At 41.4% G+C, this 26,730-nt stretch overlaps 1 protein-coding gene across 1 annotated transcript in view; it reads left to right on the forward strand.

The window, feature by feature from the left end:
* The window catches only part of SORCS3 (sortilin related VPS10 domain containing receptor 3), a gene marked incomplete at its 5' end in the record, with an annotated part of 274,330 nt that overhangs the window by 188,704 nt on the left and 58,896 nt on the right, over nucleotides 1–26,730 (forward strand). Inside the window, 5 exons of the mRNA XM_082285707.1 lie at nucleotides 2,705–2,769; nucleotides 9,462–9,580; nucleotides 21,912–22,001; nucleotides 23,873–24,052; nucleotides 26,215–26,361. Coding sequence (XP_082141833.1) covers nucleotides 2,705–2,769; nucleotides 9,462–9,580; nucleotides 21,912–22,001; nucleotides 23,873–24,052; nucleotides 26,215–26,361 — 601 coding nt within the window. The remainder of the gene's footprint in view (nucleotides 1–2,704; nucleotides 2,770–9,461; nucleotides 9,581–21,911; nucleotides 22,002–23,872; nucleotides 24,053–26,214; nucleotides 26,362–26,730) is intronic.

Consider the following 26,730-nt stretch of genomic DNA (forward strand, 5'->3'; position numbering starts at 1 on the left):
TGAGAGACCATTTACTAAAAATACCTGAATTCAAGAGTCAGAGCAATGCAAAGCAAAGCTCTGTTCTTTGCCAGTGGGAACAGATGTGAGGTGAGGCATGAAGAAACAGCATTGACTGGGGATCTGTTTTGCAATCAGTCATTGGTATAAGCGAAGGAAGGATGACCAGTGCATCACTTTTCAGGCTTGTTATCTGCCTGCAGATAGAGGAGCCTCTCTTGATTTTGGGTTGCAAAACACTTTGTGAGCTTTTTGACTTGCAGAGCACTATTTGGTGAACAGAGGAATACGAGGGGTGTGCTGTGTGCTAGTCCTTTTTTGTCATCATTGTTATTCTGAAAAGAACCATTAGGCTTGTCAAAACTAATTAAGGGAACAAGTAAATGGCACTGGAAAGGAACTTCAAGCTAGAATGACATGTTTCAGGAGACTACTCTCATTCCCTAGTGCACACTTAATAGGCATTATGAGTAGATCCACAGAGCTTGTGTATGTAAATGCACAATGGTAATGAGTATTCTGGATTTTGTTGGGATATGCTTAGGTTCTTCTAATTACAGTCCCTTTTAGAATGAATAGTATTGTCACAGACTGATGTCTCTTATTACCTGGGCCAGGAACAGGTTTGCCCCATTGCCACAGGGGGAGATACAGTGCCCTCTCCATCGAAGGGGGGATGACCCAGAGGGTGTCAGGGGACCAGGTAAGGCCACCTGACATTGTGGTGTCAGGACACACCAAATAGCTCTGAGTAGAAGTCCTGGTGTCTGGCTTCCAGAAGGATGGATGCCAGAAGAGTGCATTTAAGGGTGAATTTAAGTAGGAAACCTGTTGTGAAGGGCTGCAGGGCAAGTCCCTAAAGTATTCCTAACCTTTTCCTCAAAATGCTGAAATTACCGCTCTGTTTCATAAAGTTGTGATGAATAGATATGATAGTATCCCTGTAGTCCCTATTGGCATGTCATAGGCAAGGGTGATGCTTGCTGAATGACTGAAATTACAGCAATTAGTGATACTCATCTGAAAAAGGCAGAAAGCTTCTACAATGGGCTAGAAAGACTACTTTCTATATACATTGGGGACTAATACTGCAGCACACTTTAATGTTTTTCACTGATATTTAAAGGAATTTCTATGTATCCTACTGTCACTTTTAACTGTGTCCATGTAGTGGGAAGATTTGACCCCAATAACTGCTTGATCACAGGAACTCAGGCTCATTCTGGCATCCTTACTAATAACAGACAGCACTTTCTTCCTTGTGGGATCACCCTGGAACTGATGGTAGCGATTAAGGAGCAGACTGTTTCTCACTGTGAGTGGAATGATGAAAGCCCTGCCCGTGCTGCTTTGTTCTGTTGTGTTGCTATCTTTTGGCCACAATTCAGTGTGTTGTGAATGGACTTGCTATCGATGTGGTGCCCTCGTTAACGAGCGGTGCCAGTTTCAGTTACCTACACAAGTGGGTCATAATGTAGTTATTTTGACATGTGCAGCACTGGCTGATCTTAGCTGAACTCCAGCACATTTATATGTTTGTCGTTGCTTCAGTTGCTGTGTTTTTTGTGGGATTCACAAAAATATATCAGAGCATCTGTATTTTTTTTTTATTATTATTATTTTTAATGTTTCTGCTGTTGATGCCCCAAGGATGAAAACAGCGAAAGAATGTGATTAAAATGTTTTCAGAACGTTGGGGAATTCTGAACGTTGGCTGGCTCGGAGGGAATCTATTATTTACAATCTACTGTATCAAATTCAACTCACACCAAATTAGAAACTGATTTTTGTCATTGTCCCTTTTTAATCTAACCCTGTGGTTAACTCAGGAGAGGCAGCACCATAAATCACGTGGACATCTATGGATTTTTTTTTCCCCTGCTAGCCATTGCTAGGACTAAATGTTCATCTCTCAGTGATTCTTATCATCCAGGACACTAATAATAACATTTCTCTTCTGGGCTTGACTTTCCCTCTTCCAGGAGGAAAGGTATCTTTTTAATGTGCTTTGAAAAACATTCTTAGGGAGTAAATAACAATGCACAGGAAGATTTGGCTTGGGGTGCTTGAGTTTCAGCTAGTGAGATTAAAGAAACTCCTCGTGCCTTGTTTCATAATTATCAAGGACCATGGATGGCATGGGGTCATGGTGTGAATAATGAATGCTTTCTCACCTTTTTCAAATCAGAAATTCACCATATGTGCTTCACTGTTTTTCTTTTGAAGATGGAGAAATGGAAGTAAACAACGGTAAGACTGCCCAGCAAATCAGGGGCAAGTTAGGAAACTTAGTCTTTCGTGTCTCTAATCAGCCAAATAAAACCTCCTTTTAATTTGCTTTCTGAAGGCATGAGGCTGCTGTGCTCTTGGTTTTCCTTCAGCATTAAAACAGAACTCTGATTTTACTGGGTCTTGGGACCAGCTCTCTTTGCCACCACAGGGACGGTCATGGTAGTCTTGATCTTGTGGACAGGGGACAGGCAGGATCACTCTCCTGTGCCTGGGAAGGTTGGTGTAGGGCCACTGAGTGTGGTCTGTGTAGAAACACAAGGGAAATGAGACGTTACAAGATGGGGACCTACATACCAGGTGTCCCAAGGTAGGTTTGAACTGGTTTTGCTTTCCCTCACCATCTCTGTCTGATCGCAGCCTTTCAGCTAACTGGCTGTCTTCTTTCTCTTTCTCTCTCTCTCTGTCCTCCCAGGTCAGTGGCTGGTTTGGATAAAGAACCTGACCTTGTGCACATGGAAGCCCGGACAGCTGATGGACGTGAGTGCCTGCAGCCAGTGCTAAAAACTGGGCTTTGAGCCAAGAATGGAGTGGGAATGAGAATTCACTTTACCCATTTTACCTCCCCATTTACATTTTAATTGGTAGGGGAGATGTGGGTCATGGGGTTTGATGTGATGCTCTTATCCTGAGACTGTAGGGGAAAGTCATGGGCCGCAGTGCTTGTGTCTATGGAGAGGGTGGACAGAAGCACAATCTGTTGGGCTAAGGAGACATCTGTTCTGTTCCCTATTTAGCTGTTTCAGTATCGTGTAGTTTATGTCAATTGTAAAGAGCTGGGCTACCAGCACTGTGCCATGGAACCTCTGTGCACTTCCAGAGGTGCTCAAAACAGCTGGGTGGTACCTGGGAATTTGAGAAATTACCTGAAGTCAGACTTATTCTCTGGCCAGAATGTCCCTGTGCCCCTTTGTTTTGTACTGAAAGTATTTTTTAGTTTTGCTATATTCATAATGTATGAATAGGTGTTCCATAATAAAACATTATGGGCCTTGAAAAGGTGCCTGGATCTAAAGCAGGAAATAGGAAAAAAAATTCTTAACTCCTCACTGAAATGAATCTAGTCACATTTGCAGTGCAATGGATTCCTATGTAGTTAATCTCCAGCAAAGACAATGGTATTAGATGTAAGCTGACTTACTCTCTCCAAAGTGTTCTAGGTATTTCTCACAGGAACTGCAGCATAGCAATGCATCTGCTTCTGTTGTGGAACTTTACTCCAGTGTGAGGAAATGGGAACAGTGGGACAAGTGTGCCTTTTTGGTGCAGGGTCAGTGTAGAAAACCAGCACAGGATTGAAGAGTTAGGGGATTTCTGGGGGGAAAAAACCTCATTTTTGTTGGTTGAAAACTTTTCTCTGTTTTAGTCAAGTGCTGCGTAGGCCAGATGTGTGAACAAACTCCTGTCTATCAAGTTGGCTTCTCTGAGGTGGTGGATTTCTAATATCACTCATTGGCCTCCCACAGCTATTTAGTGATGGCAGCTGAATAAATATCAGGCAATAAAAGCTCAGGGGTGACAGCTGTTTGTTGAATATGTGGAAAAAGCGAAACAGGCCGACAGGTGGGTGGACAAGGTAGGGAGGCATCTTCAGTGCCTTTGCTGCTGTGTGTACTGTCACAGGTATGATGGGAGAAGTGGTCAAAAACAAATAAAAAAAAAACCAAGTAAGCAAGCAAACAAACTGCTGATGGAGTCTGTTTTCAAACTAAGTTTAAACTTGCTCACCCAGCTATTTGAATATTGGATATGTCAAGGATGTAAATGTTTGAAAGATGTATCCCCAGCTTACAGACAGCTCTCTTCCTTCAGGTCTTGTTTGCTCAGGGGTTTGCTCTTCATTCTTGTTTAATGTATAAATTCAGCATTTTGAAATTGGCAGCTAATGGTGTTGAGGGTTCCACCAAAAGTCAGGCTTGGCTGGTGGTGTCAGCAAAACAGCCCCATTGCAGACACCATCCCAGACCAGCTGGGCTGTGCTGGCCTTGCCGGAGTGTACCAAATGACTCCTCTCCCAGCCCAGCACAGCACAAAAGAACAGTGTTGCTCCAATTAGAGGTTTTAAAGCTTAAAAGAATCTTAGTTTGGGTTACAGAGCAATGACAGCCTCCCCAGAGCACTACTGTACACCTCTGGGTGCTCAGGAATGGAGTGCTGAACTTTTCTCCCAGTTAGTTCTGTAACCAAATTGGGCCTTCATGTGCTCAGTGAAATGGCTGAGGCACTTATACCTGCTGGAAAACGGGGCCCCACAGTTACTTCCTCTTGATCAGAAAGTTTCTGATGGAAGTTTTCCTCAGTATTATGCAGAAGGAAGGAAAGGCTTCTCTAATGCCTCTTTTAGGTCAGTCTGGTGGCCCAGTCACTTATTTGATGCATTAACAGACATGGATTTAAGTATTCCCATTGCGTAGTTCAATTCAGGTAGAAGAATCCATGCCTTCAATGTCACTGGCTACTTGAAAAATACATTATTCTTCTAGATTGGGCATTTTTCTTTCCACTTCTTCTGTTTTCCTCCATGCATTTCATTAAAAAAAAAAAAAAAAAAGTAAAGAGAAAAAGCGGTGGGGAAGGGAGGGGAAGGAAAGGAAATGGTATTAGGATTAGACTCCTGAATTTGATGATTTAATTTTTTTTTTTTTTTTTTTTTTTTACATGCTCTGGAGCTGGGAGCAGGTGGTGGGGCATGCTGGAGTGCTGGAGTCTCATTCATCCATAAATGAGTCAGGGCTATCAATAAGCTTATGGATCTGGGAGCTGAAAGTCCTGTTCACCTTCGTGGTGTCTGTCCTTCAAGACATCTTGCCACATGGTTTTGTCTGTCCAGTCATTAGAAATGGTTGTGTCTCTGAAAAACCCATCTGCCCCATGTCTAGTCTCCTTAAATACTGCAAGATGCTGATAATTCTAGTGCCTATCTTATCTCAAGCTGTTCCCATCTTTTGTAGCAGATGAAGTTTTTCACATTTTTTCGACATCTTGGCAGAGTCATTGTAGCAGAATAATAATCGAGGCTTGCATTTTTGAATTATAAAAATATGTAGGAGCCTTGGGCATTGTGCCTTCTGCCAGGGTGTAATAGGCAGCAGCAAGGACAGGGCTGGATGCAAGGGAACTATTATGAACACACTGACACAAGCACCCACCAGCATTCCTGGGAAGGATATATTGAACTTTCTGATGTTCGGTGAGCTAATCTTTGCCCCGCTCACAGATACGGTGCAATAAACAGGATTTGAATTATAGGAAAAAGAGGGGGGAAAAAAGCTAACCAGAAAGATAAAACAGGGTAACTAATTCCTGGAGAGTCTACATGTCTTTTTCTTTGGGGGAAAAATTATTGAGGCCAGTGAGTTTTTTTCTCCCTCCCATGGAAACCTTCATGATTTTACGATTTTAAATCTTGCCTGAGACCAGGACCTGATTTAAGCTGAGCCAATCTGCCAATGCAACTTGTTTCCATCAGCTGCCCTTCTCCCTGTTAGCCATGCTGGCCAGCCATCCCCGCTTTCAGCTGCCTTATTAAGGAAGGAGCAGGAATTGCTGTCCTGTGTCTCTGTAACTCACAGTGACCTGCTCACAGGTTGGCCCTTTGCAGCCTTCAGCACAGTGACACAACAGGTTTGACTGTCTCACTGCCTCCCTTCAGGGACCCACGTCTTTGGGGAGAGAGCCTCTTGTGCTCCTGCTTCCTGCCAAAGCTGGCATGGCTGGCAGGAATAGATGAGACTTGGTAGCTCGGCTTATCTCACCAGTTTGTCCCTTCCAGTTTCAAGAAATTGTTTCCTTTTTGTCACTTCAAAAAGGGTAAAAATACATTCCAGAATCTCAAGATGGAAGACTGTGTTAAATAGCAATGAGGAGGCGGTTCAAGCTCCTCAACTGGAAAATGGCTGCACATCTGTGAAAGCCATTCCCTAATCCTAAGTGAGGTGGGGAGGGTTTGTGCGGAGGCATGGATGCTGGGATTTGAGCTACAGCAAGCCCTCCAGGCTGCTCGATGTCCATATTGCCACATTCACAGATGAGCTGAGAAAGTGGCTGGATGTTGGTTAGAAGCATGAGAAGTTTTTAATGCTCTCTGGGAAGTAGGGAGCTCTTCTCAACTCCTTTTGCAGTGGCATATAATAAAAATCCCAAAAGTAACAAAAAATCCACTGGCGAAAAAAACCCTGAAAACCAAAACACCCTTTAATTCTGGTGTTGTATAGGACAATGTATAAATTGGAAGGAATCCCCAGATAGAAACAACCTCCCTTAAGAAATACACCTCTCAGTGGTAGGTATGCAAGGCTTTGGAGGCATGGCTTAGTCTCATGTCACCTGCCTCTGTAGGTGGATGTCCTTTTACCTTGTGGCTGTGCAAAAGGGGGGTGCAAAATTACCTCATTTTGGAGGAGAGGGAGATATTAGCTTGGAAGTTAGGATGGTCTCTTCTCTCTTAAATTGAGACTTTTGTTGAGAGACCCTGTACTTTCTATGTTGAGAAGATGTGCCCTGTGAATGGCACCCTTTAAGAAGCTTGAGCAGGGACTTGAGATTGTTTCTCACTTTGAGTTGCACACAAGTGGGAACTGAACTGGGTGCTGCTGCACTTTTTACTGGATTTTTAAACGTATTTTAAAGGGAATTATTTTTTATTTTCTTTGGGGAAGTGGGAAAAAAGCAAGACTTAACTTTATCTGGTATCCTAAAGCAGACAGGTTTAAAGATATTTTATTTGTGTCTGTTTTTTTTTTTTTTTTTAATAGGTTTGTATTTTAAAGTATATGAAAACAAATAAATAAGAGACTAAATGGAAAATGGGTAGTGAGCTACCCCCCTTCTCTACCACCATCTCCTTGTGAATATTAATCAGGTGCCATTCTTTGAGTATATTTGATTGCTGGTGTAAGACACTCAAAATGACACATTTCCTGATAGGCAGGAAGCTCGTTGTCATGTCAACACTTGTGATTTATCTGCGTTTATTTGTGACAGGTTTTTATTCCTCTTCCCATTCTGTCACTCAGCAGCAGCAAATTATTCCCTTTTTGGAAGGATAAGAATATCCAGGCGACTGTGTGGGAGAACGTACTAGAGGGAATGAGCTTCTAAAAATACAACTCCTGACCTCTCCTCCTTGTTCTGCCTAATTTTAGAGCTACCTTAAAGAGCAAGTCACTGCTGTTGATCTCTTTGGATAGCATGGCAGCACATAAGACCATCTTGTTTTCTGAGCAGTTGCTTTTATCCACTGCAAGGTTGTCCTAGGTTCCACACTGAGGAGCTAAATAGCAGCTCTGGGCCAAGTGTGTGTATATCAATTGATGAAGAACTTTAATTTATGCCAGCTGAAAGTCTGACCTCTCTGCTGCTGGTGGTGGTATTTAATTCTGGGAGAAAGCACAGCTCCAATACTCTGGTTATTTGGCACTGTCTCCAGGTCAGGTGTTCTTCACCATGCACTTTAATCACCACTCTGAGCTGGCACCAGCAACATTTTCTGCTGCTTTAGCATCCTCAGTGGGACTGTGATTTCATTACTGCACCAGACCTGTGTGACTGCTCTGACTCAGCCAGGTAGCCCTTATTAACCTGGAATCCCTGGAGCATCAACCCAGAACCAGGTCTGCAGCCTTTAAACAGGGGCCTTCAGTCACTGGGTGGTTGGGCATGGACCTTTATCAGATTAAAGCTTGGTTGTAGTTTGTGAAGTTTTTAGACAAAATATTTTAGAAATTATTAGTCTAATTATTAATGCCTCTGACTTGCATTCTTTTTGCATTTTTAAGAGTGTTGGTGAGACAAGACTATAAAAGAGGAAACTACCAATCTGTGAATCTTGTTTTAGCATCTGGGAAGGCAGCTGGCTGAATCTTGGAGGATTTCAATTGTGCTCCTCCAGAGCTTTCCGCTGCCCCACATTTTGCTGTCACTGGAAGGACACAGACTAAGGACAAGGCAGATTCTTTTGGGATGGAGAATCCTGTAAGCAGCTTTGCTGGGATAGTGACTGTCTTTTTAAACTTCTCTTTTATCATTTTGGGCTCAATTTGACAAGATCCATGTTAGAAGGTTCTGTTGTGATCTAAAATCACTGCACCAGGCTCACCCCAGCCCTTATTAACTTCATTGATGGTCTGTCCTAACCCTTTGTAGAAAAGCAAAGAAGCATTTGAATCTGGGAAGCCTGTAGAAGTGCCACACTGCAAAAGATATGACCCTTTTTATCACTCCAGCTGTCATCCTAGTAGTATTTTCATTTTCTCCCTGATTTACAGTTTTCAGAAGAGCAGTTGAAAAGCAGAGATGGCATATTTAGATTACACACATCCAGAAACACAGTACCTTCATTGTTCTGTTTCATGAGGCCCTTTCTTAGCCTGAGTGAAATAATGCTTAACCCCCTATAACCCTTCTCAACTTGCTGGAAGTGAGCACGTCTCTCTTATTCTAAGTTTCTGTATGTCTGCCTTTTCCTTCTGTTGTCTTCATGTTCTTCTCCCAGTCCTGTTCCTCCTCTCAAGCAACACCAAGGCCTGACAAGATCTCATTAGTGTGATGCTCTTCTCATCTTCTCTCTAGTCAGAAGCATTTGATGCTTCTTGCAGTGCATGTAACTGCTGTTGGGACTCTTCAGCTATTTCATGTCCATGGCATTTTCATTCCTAGCCTATGCTGGCTATAAAGATTTAATTTTGGGAGATGCTTGTCATTTTCACAGCAAAATAAGTTAAATAATAGTGTTGGTTTGGGCTTTTTTGCTTTTTTTTGTGTTTTACTACCACAGTTAAAATCAGTCAACAAGGCTAGGATGTTTCAGAGGGAAGACTGGGATATGATTTCTGGAAGGGTATTGGAGTTGGTAATTTCTACCTGGGTGGCTTCTTCTGCTCTATATGGTTTCATTATCAGCTTTCTGATGCACTTATGGTTGGTACCCTTCATTTATGGTTTGAGCTTCAGTCTCCTGAGGGATGTCTGCACAATAGGGAAGGGAATGGCAAAGTGTCGAAGTGTGATGAATTCCTAACTTCAGAGAGCAGTTACAGTGTCAAAGGCTGGAGGCAGATCATGAAATAACATCTTCCTAGTTGGAGATGAGAACTTCTTTTGAGCTGCTGATGGTGTTTACAGCCAAGTGGCTCCTACCTGGGAACTCATGTGTCCATGTTCTCCCATTGCAGACACCCACTATTTGACCTGTCGGATCCAGGAGTGCTCCGAGACCAAAAGGAGTGGGCCCTTCTCGCGCTCCATTGATGTCAGCTCCCTCGTTGTGCAGGATGAATACATCTTCATCCAGGTACGTTGCCTTTGTACAACAGGGACATGAATTCTGCCTGCACAAGGAATTTTTTCTGTGCAAGGGAGGAGGCATAGTCTTAGGATAAGCACATGGAACCACAGTTCATAAAAGCTGGGAGTCCATCCCGTTGGCTCTGCAGTCTGACACAAAGCACTTGATCTCTCTGCTCATCACATGTCTTGAATCTTACATATTTTTAAAGTTTGTTCATTAAGGGTCCATGGATTTCACAACTGTGTGGCTACTTGTAAAATACAAAGGAGCTAAAAATGAGTTGGGGAGAACAGAGAAGAACAAAGGAAAGGTGTGAATGATTGTTTTAACAACTGGAAAGGTTTATGCTGATTTGACAGTCAAGTAATGCTAACAGAGTGAACCAAAATTTGCAGTAGGAGGTAAAAGAGCAGAAAGATTGAGAAAAGATGTTACAGGGCAACTTCAAAGTGAAAGATGGCTGTAAATTTGTCAGTTGGTGATGATTTTGGAGATGAGGAGAAAGTGACAGAAATCGAATGAGAAACTACATGTTTTTGAGATTTTTTGAGAATACATGGGCTGGATGGAACAGGGCCATCTCTCAAAATTTTGTGTCTGTGGAAGACTGAGAATGAATAGTACAGTCTGGAAGAACACTTCCTGAAGATGTGCCATTTGGTTAAAAACTGAGAGCCAGGCTGTGGTGATTCCAGATCGTGGGAAGCTCAGGAGACACAGAGATTACAGACATGGTGATGTTAACTGCTTGTCACCAGTGCTGAAGCAGGGGGAACAAAATGAGATGAGGATTGGATTCAGGTGGTACAAAAAACACACACTTCCCTTTTTGAGTGAGACTGGGTCACAGTAAGTTCCTATTTTATTCCCTTTAGGGAGCATTTTTCTTGACTGTATCCGAATTATGAGAAAGTTTTGCTCTGTTTATTGTAAAACTTTCTTATAAATGGGAAGACTGATAATTCTGTGCTGGGATTAGGTGGAGGACTGGATCCCTATGGCCTGGGAGGACATACATGTGGGAGTATGAAAACTGCATGCATTTGAGTAACATTGGCAGAATTCTGGGAGTGGGGGAGTCTGATGCTCTGGAGATGACCTACTGCCATGGGAGCTACAGCTCCCCTCAATCCCCCATGAAACCCAGCCTGCTACTGCTTCCTTTGGCATGGGGGACACCCACTGCTAGGAAACACTGTGAATGCAGTTTTTGCAACTTAGTAAGTCATGATTTGACTACAGGCAACGGCTTTCTGATCGATAAATGCTCTGCTCTCCAAGGGGTATTTTAAGAGAAACTCTCTTAATGTGGTGGTTTATGTCTGTGGCTAAAGGTGTTGTGGAACATCCAATTCTTTAAGCATGAGGCCTTACAGACATTTCTGACTCTACAGCTCTCACTTGTGTTAAAACAAGGCCACTCTGTTTAGACTCTTGATCTCACAGCAAGGACATGGGCCTGATGCGTGTGTTCCTCTGCCTCAAATCAGCAGTGAGCAGCTCAGGCTATTAGCTGCTAAATGCTTCAAGTTAAAAAAAAGTGTGTGTGTGTGTATACAAACACATGCATGTACGTATATGTAATACTCAAGTGCCTTGACTATTCTTAGCAAGGTTTTATTATAGCTTAATGGGTGTTTGACTTGAAAATCACATCCCCATGCTTCAAAAAGCTGTTAAATATACACACAGAACGTTGCTTCTGCTTTGGGCAGGAGACTCTCCATTCCCAGGCTGTCTATCCCTTTCCCTGCTTTTTGTATCACACTGGCAGGGTTTCTGCCTGTCCAGCAGCCAGTTGTAAGTGGCTGCAGACGCTGGGCAGGGATTGAGTCCATGCAGTGCTGGAGTGACACGCAGGCACTTCAGATTCACAGCACACTCTGAGCTGAAGGTGTGCTAAATCCACCGTGTCCAGCACATGGTCAATGGACTATGCAGAGTGTTAGCTTGGTACATATGTAGGAGTGCTGATATGTCCTGGATGTTATTAGTCTCACAAACCTTGTGATGTTGCTACCTATTATAGGATGTGTCAGACTGACTGTTTGCAGTGTCTCGCACGTATTGTTCAGTCTGGATAATCTTGGACAGAAGTGTGGGAGCCAGGTCTTTAGATTTTTAAATATTAGACAGAAATGAATAAATAAATATCAAATTAAATGTTAAGAACCTGGTGAGGTTTAATAGCTGCATAAAGAGTTGGTGCATGAGTTCTGATATGTCTGTTCTGGAACAAATCAGAATTAATGTCTTGGAGTGGAGAAAGGAACTTGTTTCTTTTAACTTTTGTCATTAAACCAGCAGATTTTTTAGTCTAAATCTGTAGTCAGTGCTCCTCTAAAGTGAGTGGAGAGATCAAAACTTTCAGGGTCAATTTATCTCCTATTTCACCTATTTCAGCATGAGATAGGTTTCTCTTTGAATATGCCTTTCTCTTTAATATTAGAAGGAACCAAAGTAGAGCTTAGTGAAGACCCCGAATTTTGTGACAGCTAAAGTTAGGGAGGATGAACTCCAGCTATTGCTATCGATGTTTCAGATTGTCTGCATACAGTTATTTACTAGTGAATATCCATTTTAACCAAGTTGATGAACAGGCCTGTAGTGTAAGATTGCTGGGAAACATTAACCTGTGTAACTGTGCACTTGAAGCAAACGTGATACAGTGATCCATAATGGTTAGGGGAAAGAAGAACACAGAAGATATGATAATGCCATTATAAATCAATGATTCCTGTTGTGCAGCACTTCTGAAAGGATCTTGCAGAATTACAGTACGAAGAAAGAAAATGAGAATTGTCTTATGCTTGAAAATTTCTTCTCTGTTGAAGAGAGTTTTAAAAGACTGGCACTGGTTACCAGGCAAAAGAGATAAATAACATAGCTCATGAGGAAAGATGTAAAAGGTAATGTGGAAGGAAGAAAGAAATAGTTACTGAGAGAGAGTAGGAGGAATTCTAATGAATAAAACAGTAGGACATCACTCTGAATTTATTGGCTGACTTTCTGTTCGATTGATCAATAGTTATTTAAGGATGCCTAGCATGCCACTAAGATTGGATTGGATAATCCTGCATAAATTGATACTTTAAGAGGAAATCTTACCCTCTCTTGCATGTGTAAGTTTTCATTCAGTTCACAGTATGCTCTGGTGTAACCAGGAGTCAATATCATCATCTTCTTTCATGATTAATACTTAAAATTCATACAACTTGCAAAAAAGGTCGTTTATTTGTGATAAAACCTTGGAACATATCTGGACTTATTTACTATAGCCAAAAAGGAGCTAATTTGATGATAAAATTTGCCATTTAATATCTGTGTCAGTGGTGTTCAATTACATAACTGTGCTCTAGTGAGTACTCATTCAGTATCACTTTCCAAACTCAGGTGCAGACATAACCTGCAACTGCCTAGAAGATTTGGTTCCTGACAATTACCTGAAATGCTGCAGTATTTTCATGTGCAGAGCCTACATTATAAGACACAGGGTTCAGGGATAGATAGTCTTTTGGTTTATGTCTGAGTATAGACTACTGATACTTTGGAGAATTAATATGTTAAAAAATAAATTACAGAGGGAATTCTGGGGAAGGTATTTTTCAGGCAGGTCTTGTATCATTATTTCTAGTGGAATTGCTCAGGTTGCTGAAAAGTGTTGAAAATTAAATAGGCTTTAATTAAAATGGTGACTATTTTTCAGGAAATTCTATTTTGACTGAGACAGCATTGTTTGGAGAACACCTTTTTTATTTTCCTTTAAGTAAAAAAATAATATCAATGCTACTTGGTTTTTTAAAGAGAAGAGGAGGAATAATTTGTGTATGTTTCCTTGTCAACAGATCAAAATTTCCCACTAAAAATGCAGGAAAGCACGAGCAAATGTCACCACTTACTGCAGGCAGTGAGGAGAGTCTGGGCCACATAAGTCCCAGTACACTATTGCTTGTTTGTGGTGGTCTGAGAAGTCCTGGGGGTATGAATCTGTGCATTTGCTGGGAATCAGCTTTGCTCTGGGACAGTGCTTTTTGCAGAGAGCAGCATTCTTGTGGGCAGACCTGTAGGTGCCATAGACAGCTAAGTATTGCCAAGTTAAAGTAGCTGTTGCTGGTTGCCCAAAGGTTATGTGCAAGCATCTCGGGTGCAATGGCTCCGTGGTTTTTCTGGGTGGCCAGAGTCCCACCCTGGGTGAGCCTGGCCACTATTGGAGAGTGATGACATTCCCAGTGCAGACCTGTGTGAGGACTGTTTTCACACAGAAGCCTAGGTATCAGGAGAGGGACAAACAGTGATGAAACTCTTCAGAATGTGTGACATGAAGCCTGCTGGCACTACTACTGTTATAGTGCTGGTGACCTAAGGACATCAGTGGGACAAAGTTTACAGGGAGATGCACTGTTTTTTATGAGTAGGAACTGATAGAGTTAGGAAAGGGACAGGTAAGATTTTGGGCATACTCACAAGATCCTAAGGGACTTGAGGAAGGATTTGGTCTCTGAAAATTGTTCTTTCTTTTTTTTCCCCAGCTGTAGAGGTGGGTCTCATATTTCCCTCCCCCTATAAATCTTGCTGTGTTGTGTAAGCCCTTCGGTGGGTGGCTTTCCCCCCAGAGATCATACCAGTCTAGTCCAGCATGCAGTTATCACTGTCCGTATTCCTCTCTTATGCTTCTGTCTCTGTCAGCATTTGGAGACCCTCAGGGTTACGTTGGCCTTTTTGATTTGAGTTGGCTGTAAGTCAGTGCAGAGATGTGTGGATGGGTGATCAATACCTGTCTTGGTTGTTTTTATGTCTTTATTTTTTTCCAGGATGCTGCAGACTCTGCTATCCCAGCAGAGAGCAGCTGAAGTTGATCTGATTTGTAGCTCAGACTTTCAGTGCTTTCCATACCAGTAAATGCTACTGGGTATAGAAGACTCCTCAGATTTAGCAGCTGATACCTGGTTTGGGTTTGGGGGTGATGCAGGCCAAACAAATGCCTTTGGAGATGGGCCCTGTCTGATTTCTCTTTGACTGGTGGTCTCATAAGGACAAGGAATGATCCCTGTAAATTTGTTTGAAAAGGATTGGCCTTTGGCTTTAGATCCTGGTCCATTTCCACTTTAAATGGGGAGTGCTTTGCACCACTAACCAGAAAGGCATGCTGAGAGGCAGTACCTTATCATTTTCCAAGGCCTTTAAAGAGTGGGAACATGGGTACCACTTCTCCTTTCCATCTTATGGCATAATTTATCAAGGTGTTTAGCTGCAGGCTGAAACACAAGAGTGTCTTGTCTCTCACCTGGCCCCTGCTGCTACTTCTCCTCCTGGGAACCTTTCTTGTCTTCTTTCTTTGCCATTTCATTTGTGATTCAGTCTCCTGGGAACTGCACATCTTCCTCTTGACTCCATATTCCTTCAGGTTGTCCTGGGACATACGAAGGTTCCATGTTCAAAAAGCTAAGTTGCTCTCTTGGTGGCCCTTTGTTTTGAGGTTGATGTGATGAAGCTAGAAAGGAGTGTGAGGGCAGCTGGGAAGAGAGAGAGGGTCTTGGCTGTGGTTTAAAATCCTCCTGAATGTGATGGGGTCTGTGGTGTTGCCATTTAGAGCAAGAGATATGGTTACTCACATCTTGCTCATGCAACAGTGTAGAAGCAGCTGCAGTTCTTGTAGGAACTGTAGGAATTACATGTGGAAAGTGAAAAGTTTAAGTCAAAATCCTCTTCTTTGATACTGGTCTTCTATCTGGCTCTTCACCACCTTCTGAAGTAATTCTGAACTTAGAAGATTTCTGCCTAATTCAGGGAGTTGTACAGCAGGGCAGCACCTCAGCCTGTTCACTGGCTTGAGTGAGAAAGAAAAAACACAGAATTTCTCCAGAGGTTGTTGTGTGGTGCAGCTGAGTAGGAGTCTTAACAGTGCCCATCTGAATAACTCCTTTGGCTCACAGAAGCAAACACTTCTGCCAAAATCTGTTGAACCAATTCAGTCTTCTTTTACATCAGAAAAGTCTCCTTAAAACATGTGCAGATGTCAGTATTCATCCACAATCACTGATAACTTCTTACAAAACCTATGGATAATATTTCCTTTTTTGGATGCCTGATGTCTCATCAGAGTATGTACAAATATTTCAGCTGAAGTAATTTAATGCAAAATGGCACTTACAGACTTTCTTTATATCTGAATGAAATTCTGGTTTTATCAGGATGGATATAGTTATGGTAACATTTTTTTTCCCCTAGCCTCAGTTAAAAAAAAAAAAAAAAAAAATTTTTTTATAACATTAGAATCCAGGTGGGGGGGACATTTCTCTTTGGGGTGTTATAGAGGGGGAAAAAATTTCCTGGTTCTAGAAGCTATCTATATTTAAGCTCAGCTCAGAGAAGTAGTTTAATAATATTACTGGTTGTAACTATGATTGTTTAGGAACACTTGGAAGTGCTTATGTTTAGTAGGACATGAGTGTATTTTTCAAGTTTATTGAGTATTTAAGGATAGGCTAAATGAGCATATTTGCTGAATTGAAGTCATTTATCAGGTGAGAAGACTTCAACCAACAGCCACAGCTGAGCTTATGCTAATTCATAGGGAATCCTGACCTCAGTTATCAAGTTATCAATTTAAAAACTTAAATAAGAATAAGTGCTAAATTTCCCCAGGAATAAAGGGGTTTTTATTTAATTTTTTTTTATTAACATGAGACTTCTTGGCAGTGAAACAGGATAGAGGGGAGAACTTAAACATTTATTTCCCAGTGTAGAGCCTTCTCTTTATTTTCATAGAAACTAAATACACCATGTTCAAATATAAATTTCTTTCCTCCATTTTTTCCTCCATTAACTGGGAGCCAAAGGTCTTAACAGAAATCAATCCATGCAATTTATTTTTAACTTCACCCTGCTTAGCTACGATTGATTTTTATCTTTGCGATCGATGGTAGAGAAAACGGTTTGGCGGGACAATGGAGCACTCTCCAGCTTGTAGGGGTTGGTCTGTGAGTCTTTTATTGAAGGAATCATTAAAAGCTTATTATGAAACTAATAGGATGAAGACGTTTAAATGATGAACACGATTACACCTGTTTTACTGGTGAATAATGCCTGCTACAGCTGATCTCCTCTCCCTCCTATTTAAAATGCTGGACAGCACTCCAGTGGGGGAAATTAATCCATAGAGATGAAAGAAAGTGCATCCTACATGCTAGTTAAAAGCTCTTCTTAAAGCAAGACAGGCAATAAGTAGTTAGCTACTTTCCTATTCACTGCTGGGTGCTTTTCATCCATTTCTAGCACAGTTTTGTCTTTTCTGTGCCAAATATCACATTTGGAACTTGAGCCTAAACATCTCTTGATAAAAAACCCTATTAACATTTTCCTTTATTTATTTATTTATTTTTTATTGATTTCCTTTCTAGGGCTTTTTGTGCTGTACTTTCTTTTATCACTCTCTCCCCTCCCCTCACGTTGTCTGATTGATCAGCTGAAGATGTAAAGTATTGCCTTGGCAAACTCATATGTTTCCTCTGAAATCAAAGAGAGATTTAATGTGTACAATTATGCTCTTCTCAAGTTGGTTTCTGTGTGGGTAATGTGCATCTGCAGCTCTGATGTGGCTTGTGTTTTGGTGTAACTGTGGCACATTTTCGGCAGGAGCTGCTTTTAAAACAAATGCAATACTTTCACTCAGGATTACTCTGTCCTTTAGCTGTGTCACCTTTGCTCTGAGGGGAGAGGGAGGTGAACAGGGACTGGGCCAGTATAATAAATGCTCCTTTGTCATAGCAAATTTTCTGTGATGGATGAGATGCTCTAAAGAGTGTCATGTTTTCCAAGCCTGCTGAATTTACCGGGCAACTTGAGGGTGCTTTGTGCACAGAAACCGCACAGCATGCTCTGGTATTTGCGTATTGTCCAATGACTGTGCAGAAGGCATGATATTAATGAAAATCACAGGGAAATAATTCAGACTGGATGGTACCTGTCATGATGGGATTTATGCTGGGGCAGTGGAGAACCTCACTACACAGAAATATCTGGAAGATTGCTTTTCCTGGCCATGGTGGGCAATCAAGAAGGAAGAACATTACACTAGGTTCATGTTCGTCCTCATCTTCTGAACCTCTTGTGACTGGAATTGTGGTTAGACCTGGGAGACGAGGCACAACTTTTCAATCCTCATACTCACAAATCTGTGCAAGGCCTAGGCAGGGCTGTCTCTGAAGAACCCCAAAATCCCTTGCTAAGGGTGTCAGTGGAGCAGCCTGCCTGCTGAACTTGTCATAACTCTTCTGGGCTTTAATCCACAATTTGATTTGGGGGATTTTATGCCCACAAGAAGGAGAAAGGGAACCTAAAGTTATAGCAATGAGGAGGGATGCCAGGGCTCCCTATGGAGTTGGAGAACACAGATCCAGGAGGCTGCTACAATAGAATGTTCCAGAACTTTTGAGTCCTACCAGCTCATTTTATGTTGCTAGAAAGGAGGGGTACTCCACAAGCAGAGGAATCACCTTGGAAAACAAGTGAGGTGTTTATTAAAAATAACATCAACTACATGCTATTAATGACTTACTTTCAGCAAGAAGTTAAAAATGTGGTTCTGCAAGCTTTTTGCTCACTTTTCTGCAAGTTCTTTGAGCAGCAGGAGGCAGATGGAGTCTTGCTTAGCCCAGAGGCATTTCTGAGATTTAGTAATTTCATGTTTGTTACATCAATACCTGCCTTACATTGGAAATTATGAGTCCCAATATCAGCCAGCCAGGAAGATGATAATGAAGCCTGATGCACAGTGATCTACAGTTCCTGACATCATCTAGGGCGTCTTTGTAGTCTGGGACCTCTTAACTCTTTCTGCTTGCCTTCAAAACTCTTTAGATATCACAGGTGTTTTTGCCTAAGAGGAACGTCAATCTAAAAAAAAAACCACCAAAAAAGAAGCAAAACCTGCCCTTAAAGAATCATATCCAATCATTAACATGAGAAATGGCTTTGTGTGTTCCTAGACATGTCACAGAAATTATGGAGATAAATAGATTCTGTGAGAAATTTTATCTAATTCTCTGCAATCTTGTGAGCGTATTTGCTTTCTTGTATGTTTGATGCACTCTGTCTCAGTACAGGTCAGGAGAGGGAATAAGCCAACATATTCAGACTCTGAGGGCTTTTAAAGAGAAATTTCTCATGTTTCTCTTCTTAAGTGCCAGCTGATATAAGTTAGATGAGACTTTGTCTTGATACAATATGTGGAAGTATAAAACAAAAGTAGTAGCTCATGAGTGGAAGGAGGAAGGAAGAACACAGGTTAGGAAAGACAGATGTGCTTGATGGCAAACACATTTGTCCATAGGAATCATTTTCACTGGCCAGAAGCCCAATTGAACACATAAAGTAGAAATCCAGAAAAACAGATTAATGATCCAGTCATTAGCGATGGAGGAGGAAAAAGACAAACCCAGCTAATTCTGTACTGAGCATGACAGATGAGCTCACAGCAAATAATTGGGTGACATTCATCAAATGTGAACTGAAAGGAGGCATTGGAGGGCAAAATGCTGCCATAATCTCTGGGATTTACAGTGTTGGAGCATTTGCTCATAGGAAAAGGAAAAGTTCATCAAAATAAATTAAGTTGGGCCTTCCAAAATTCATTCTGTATCACAGTGCTTGCCAAAACTTTATTGGAGGCTTGATCATTTTTTTGGAGCTGTTATAACTGTGCATGTAAATCATGCAAAGATGAGATCCTGGCTGGGAAAAGCTTACATAGCTCCTGCCAGCAGAATTGTGGGTGGCTTCATATTATCTGGCTCAGGAAGACCACAAACCTCAAAGATTTCTATTTCTAAACCCTTGTCAAGGTGACCTAGTCCAGGTAGAAGCCTGGAAGGGAGTTTAACTATTGCATACTGAACTTTTAACAGTGTTTTAATCCTGAATTTCTGCATTAAAAACAAGACAGACAAACAAACAATTAATACAAACAAACCTCTCCAGGTACCAGTTTTCAGTGGGATAAAGTGAAAAAAAAACTGTGTAAAACCTTTTGAGTGTGGAAAACTTGTAGTAGATCCCGTTGTGGCTCAGAAAGTGGAATTTGATCACTCCTTGATATTTTTGCCACTCTATGTTCACTGGATTAACTACAAGATTGTTGGACTGTTCCCAATCTTAATTGGTCATCACAGCATTTACAAAGTACGTAAATATTCATGTCCTCATCTACAAGTTGAAGACCATCTCAGCCCATCAGAAGAAGTGGATATTGAACCCAAGGTCTTTACCAAGTAGTCATTGGACGCATTCAGTTCATGTGACAGTTGAAAATTTGGATTTTCCAGTGGAGGTTATAAATATTAAAAGAGAAGAGGGGATATTTAAATATTCCCTGTGCTATTTAGACAATATGACCTAGAAGTGTGGGATCCTTTGAGCAACGCTTGTAGAGCTGAGAGAGATAAAATTACTGCAAACATTAATTTTTGCCTTTGAGCTGGACTCAGTATGAATCAACTACACAGTCTGTTCTCTCCTGTGAAAATTTTAGTTTGATGTGGATGTATTAGACGGGAAATTTATCCTTCAGAAGTAGGACTCACTGACTTTGTTCAGCCTGCAGAAGAGACGGCTGTGGGAAGACATTAGGGCACCTTCCAGTAGCTAAAGGGGCTACAAGAGAGCTGGAGAGGGACTTTGGACAAGGAGGAATGGTGTTGAACTGAAAGAGAACAAGGAAGAACTGGATGGTTTTTAAGGTCCCAACCCGGACCATTGTGTGATTCTATGATCCTCACAGCTGGAGAGCAGGACCTGAAATGCTCACTGCTGTGCCAGTCCCCAGTGCACTTTGCATGAAGTGAGAGTCCAGTGACTGCTGTTCTCTCCCTGTCTTTTCCACTGGCTTGTTCTGGGTCTGTAGGCAAGCTGCTTTAGATTTTTGTGTTTGTGTTTACCCTTGGCTTTAGCTAAAGGTTATCTGCAGAGAATTTATTAGCTATGATATATAGGTCATTCTGATGACCTTATGCTGTGTGTGCTATAATATATATAGTTGTTTTTGGTTTTTTTTTTTCTCTTGAGGGTTCTAAGTATGGTTATGATGACATTACAAGTAGAAATGAAAGAAAATCAGAAGAGGAAGTCTTAGTATAGAAGCTGGTGATATTTCTAAACCTTCCTTTCTTTCCAGTTTTTCAAACTGTCAATGGAAAAGCCTTGAGTTGATTAGATGTCAAATTTCATGACCAATAATAGGATGTCCTTCGAATGACAGCTTCTCTAGGGAAGAAAGCCACTATCTAGAGGTGATATCATTGCTGAGAATACAATTGATGCTGTAGCAATGTTCTCTGTAAGCTCATTCTCAAATATCACTGCCAGATAAAGTAAGTATATCTAGGAGAGAATCTAGGGCCTTTCTCTTAGCTTTATTGGAAACTTAAGAAGCCAACAAGTGACATTCTATATAATAGACAAGTGCTGTGTGCATTATTTTATCTTAAGACCTGCGAGACTGCCCAACCAGGAGAATGTAGGAAATTCACTGATGTAAGCCTTATTTTAGCCAGGTCTGAGATGGTTCCAGAAAGAACACCTACAGCAAGAGTGAGCGAGTCTTGACGGGTTTTAAATCCCATATTTTGCAAATTATCAGTGCTAGATCTCGTTGATGCATGGCATTTTTGCATAGGCTTTAGTTCATTCAGCCCATAAAACTGCAGATTTGGATGTCTATCAGTTCTCCCCACACACATCCTTTTTCAGAGAGCGTGATTTTAGAGAAACCAGTTTCATAGTGACAAAGGGCATCTAAGAGCTTAGCTCCAGCTTTCCAAGAGCACATTTACTGTTGGCATTAAATGGTGCTAGTGTGGATCTCTGCTGTTAGTCACTGTGAAAGGTTGTTGGAAGACAATCCTGGCCTCAAAGGACTTACAGTGCAGACAAGGCTGAGAAGCAGCAGAGAAAAGAGGGATTATCTCCTACTTACAGGGGAGGAACAGAAGCGCACAGAGACTTTAAATTACTTGCCCAAGGTAATTGAGTTGGACCATGTGATGAAACCAGATCCTCCTCTTCCTCCCACTCAGCACCTTTTTTCCTGAGATGTTAAAATCACACTGGATTTGAATCATAAGAGACAAAATGGAAAGTTCAATAGCACAGCTTAAATAAATAATACTCCATCCTTCTCAAATCTGGGATTTCTTTGGAGTTACCCAGAGGCCTTTAGGGACAGCTATGCCTGTCATAAAAAAAGATATCTGAAAGAAAGTTTGTCAGGCACTTTTAAAGGTGTCATCACAGAGTGTCTCAGAAGGGTCATCACTCACTTTGTTTGGTGTTTCCATAGGTGACAACTGGTGGAAGAGCAACTTACTATGTGTCGTACAGACGGGAGCCTTTTGCACAGATTAAATTACCCAAATACTCCCTTCCTAAGGTGAGTCTGCCATGTGTGAACATAGACATGTAGTATCTTGGGCAGCCAACTAAGTGAGGTTTGATAAGGTGAAGTGCCAGGTCCTTCACTTGGGTCACAACAACTCCATACAGCGCTACAGGCTGGGGACAGAGTGGCTGGAAAGTGGCCCCGTGGAAAAGGACCTGGGGGTACTGGTTGATAGTTCCTGAGGTGGCCAAAGAAGGCCAATGGTATCTTTGTCTGTATCAAGAATATAGTTGCCACCAGGACTAGGAAAGTGACCTGTTATAATACAGATTTGTTGGTGGTCCTGATTTAGAACTGGTGCATAGTATAAAATCAGGGGTACTTTTGTAATTTAAAAATCAGAAGTACTTTAAAGCTAGGTGTCATGGAAAAGTCTTCAAGCCATGTAAAGGAGGCTTGTTTATGCTGCCCTTAGTCACTTGAATATTTTTGCTGTACAGTAATAACTATCCTGTCATCTGCAGATTAATGAACTCGCTGGAGTTGTACATATGTGAGGCTGGCACCAGGCTAATGCAATATTTCCACTGCAAGTGGTGAAAACAGATTGAAGTCGTTGGGTGTTTTGCTTTATTTTCACACTGTTGGAATAGGTTGGGTACCTCCTTAATCTTTAAGGAATTATAGCTGCTGGGCAAGAACAAACTTCCTGATTTAGTCTTCCTTCACTGAGGGAAATGGCAAGTCTCCCACTGATTGTACTCACTGGGATAGAATTAGGCCCTCAAATGGTTTTTCTCCCCATCCCATGCCAATAGGATATGTTAGGTCTATTAGAAATAGCCCCATTTAATCAATCCCAACTTTTCATCTAGATACCTCACACAAAAGATTAAGATGCCTTCTAGGCAGGATGAGGATATTGAGCTGATCTTCCCCCAGATATTCTTTCCTGAAATCAGGTCACTCCATCCTTTGGGAGACTTCCAGAATTATGATTTCTTGATGCAGAAACAGTGCAAGGAATTAATCAAGGCCCCTTGGCACTCTAGGGAAAGTTTAAATAGATACAAATAGATAAATGGAGTCTCATATAAAAACCACAGTCATTTTGCTTCTAGCTGAACCTGTGTCAGTTTGTTCAACAATGGTAGCAAGGATGAAGTGCTTCAACACTCATCACCACCCTGAAAGTAATTTCCATGAACCTGTTTTAAAATAATACTGAGAAAATGCACTGTCAAATCTCTCTGATACTAAAACTAAATGGGGAAACCCTTGCTAGACTTTTTGTGTCTTGGGCAGCAGCAGAAATCCAGTGAAGGTTAGTGGGTGGATTATTTGATAGCCTGTATATTGTGGGATAACTGATCTCAGATAAACTCTCAATAGGAAAGTGTGCTATTAAAAATCCCTGTCAGCAGTAGCTCAAACTGATACCTATACCTCACCTTCAAATAAATGTGAACTCCAAGGTTTTTTGAAACCATCCTCTGCCAGTTGGAAGCACAAGCCCATTAGTTTAGCATGTGAATGAAAATTATCACTGCTTTTAGCCTGGTGCCATATGATGCTTAGTGGCTGTGAAGACTCCGTGCTCCAAGGCTGTGAATCTTCCATGAGTGATAAAACTGACTTTCAAATTTATAAATAAAAAATGAAACTGGATGAAATTCCTTGAAGGTACCAAAAATGAAGAAAGCAAAAACCCTTTGCCTGGGGTGTGATTATTAAAAAAATGAAATGCAGAAAAGTCACAATGCTGGTAATTTATTGGCTTGCTCTAACAGAAAGTTGTTAAACATACCTATAATTCATGCTCCATCCCCATTCTTTCATAATTCATGGTAATTACTACATGTCCCGAAGGGCAAAGAAATACAGAGATCCTCAGTAACAGGCCTTTTGTCTTCTTTTAACAGGACATGCATATTATCAGCACAGATGAGAATCAGGTCTTTGCAGCTGTTCAAGAGTGGAACCAGAATGATACATATAACCTGTACATCTCAGACACCCGAGGGGTCTACTTCACCCTGGCCTTGGAAAATGTGAAAAGCAGCCGGGGACTGGAGGGGAATATCGTCATTGACCTTTATGAGGTATGTAGTAAAGGGCACCCTACAAAGAGCAGCAACTGCCTGCTAGTTCAAGCAAGTGTAAATCTCTTACCAACCTCCCAGGATTTTCATTTGTTTTGGGATCAGCCCTGTGGCGTTTCCTGGATTTGATGATGAGTTGACTCAAGTGAGAATAGATGTAGTGCATTCTGTTATGGGTACAACAACTAGTTGGGTTCAAGTCAGTGTCTAGTTAGCTGTGTGTCATTTCCAAAAGAGAAAACCATTATCCTTCTCACCATAGTGTGGATATCCATAGAAGGACTAAACATACCTCTTCTTTCCCCTTGGACATCTAGAGACACCTGCTTGCAGGCAGGGTATCTGGACTGCGCCTTAGTGAGCACTGAACAGTTTGTGAACTATAACCAAACATTTGTAGGTGTCACTTGCCCAGAGATGACAGATGGATAACTTCTACCCCAAACTATCTTCCATTCTCATGCTTCTGCCAGGCCTGTCAGCCTTGGCCCGCAGCAGTCCATTCAGAGTAGTTCCAGTTCCTGGTTTCTTCAGAGCATTCTGGTTTTGGTGTGTTATTACTTGCTGGATGGAAGATCTCAGCGCTCAGTGCTTTGCCAGCAGCTAACAACTGATCTGTAATACTAATAGAAATGGTTGCAGGCTGATTTCTGCTGTTACACAGAGAAATGTTCTTGCAGCTACATGCAGAACTTAGGACTGTACATTTATTTATTTCAGCCAGAATAATGCTTATTTAACAACATAATCAATTTGTTTATAAAAATCGAGATAGCTTAAGTCAATGAGGGAAAATTCACAAATAACACATTGATCAGTATGAAGGACAGGGTTTATGTTTTTTTTTCACCTGGTTAAATATATTTTCCTGCCTCTGAAAAAGTATATTTCTTTGCTGTGATGACCCAGCTAAAACAAACATGCTTTGTCTCCCATTCCTGGGCAAACCTGTGTATTCCCCAGTGGTTTATCATAGACTTTGCACTGTTAAATGCTAATAGATTTTCACAGGGTCATTTAAAGAGTAGTGTCACTCCAGGGGCTTTAGATAGAAGGATTTGCATTGTGACAGTTGCCAGGAAGTTGCAGATTTGCAGCAAGTTCCTTCTTCCTGTCTCACTTTCACAGCTGTGCAACAGAGACCAGACTCAACATGAAATTTTCTTGGGGATGTTTTGACAGGACCATATTCTGTTGGAATGGGTTCTGCTGACAAAAATCAAAACATTTGAAACAACTGGGTTGATTTTGTCAGAATTTGGGTGTGGAAGGAAGAGGGAGAAATCAAGTTTGCAAAACATCAGTGTCTCAGCATATTCAGGATTCCCATCTTTTGTGTTGATTTTTTTTTTTTCTGGTACACAAAAGGATCCCACACTGCTTCTGATGTGATGTGCTGTCTCCCCTGTTTTGACAATCTGTGGAGGCAATGGGGCAGACCCCATCCTCAAGCTCACAGAACTCATGAGTGACCTGGTGCATGCTGCACCTTCAAGCCCATCATCAGCCTGTCTGCAAGAACTCAATGAAATCCCAAAGTGGGCTGTTTCCTCGGGATTTGCTCTGTGACCATCCTTGTCTTTTTCTTCTAAGGAGAGAAACTGTGGATACAAAAATGCTGCTAGCAAGGATTTTCTTGCTATTTTCTAAGTCCGTGAGAGACTTTTTGCTCTCACAGAAGAGGTAGCAGAGTTATGTAAACAACCAAACACCTGCAGCCTTGAAAAGTCTTGTTTATAGTACAGTAGAAAAATATTTTGACAATGGATGTTTTAGGATTTTAGCCAATCACCCCCAAGGGGTGGCTGATCCTTTGTCCAATTAGACTATGATGAAAAAAGTCTATAAAAGAGTTTGTAAAAAAATTAAATAGATCAATCTTGCTGCACAATTCCTGCCTGCTGGATCTTCTCTCCTCCTCCCTACGGCTGCGGGACACGGTGATATACCCTAGGGTACTTTTAATAAGAAACCACACGAGATCTTTCATCTTTTCAACCATCATCAAGATGTACCGTCAGTGCCATTCAGTGTTATAAGATTTGATTGAGATGGCTTCTTTGCTTTTACAGAGACCTCCCACTCCTCAGAGTGCTCAGATGGACATTGCTTCCAGCCTGTTCTTCCGATGTATTTTTTTCATCTCTCTCCCTTTTTCCTAGGTAGCAGGGATCAAAGGCATATTCCTGGCTAACAGGAAGATAGATGACCAAATCAAGACTTTCATTACCTACAACAAGGGCAGAGACTGGCGTTTGCTACAGGCACCAGACACCGATCTAAGGGGGGATCCTGTACTTTGCCAGCTGGTGAGTGGCAGATCTTTTTCAAGGCAATACTGATTCCTTCAGAGCTGCTTATTTTAGTCACTAGGTTAACAAAACTCTCCCTGTGTTTTTTCTCTTGACCTTCTGTGTGTTAAATGAATTTAAGTAAATTTCTTTTTCTATAGCTTCATCACTTTTAAGGGAAAATTCTGACCTTCTTTCTTGATGTATTTCATAGAATTCAAGTCAGAATAAGAAAGTTTCTGGGGAAAAGTGCTCTAAGTCAGATTGTTGATAAAAAAGGGCAGACATGCTTGTTTGCAGCGCAGAGTTCCTGCTTATCCTGCAAAGGAACGTATGAACTATTTGTGCTAAGAACAGAGGGGTCATTTTCAGAAGGATCAGAGCATC

Source organism: Coloeus monedula, assembly GCF_965178545.1.
Source record: "Coloeus monedula genome assembly, chromosome: 8".
NCBI classification, from domain to species: Eukaryota; Metazoa; Chordata; class Aves; order Passeriformes; family Corvidae; genus Coloeus; species Coloeus monedula.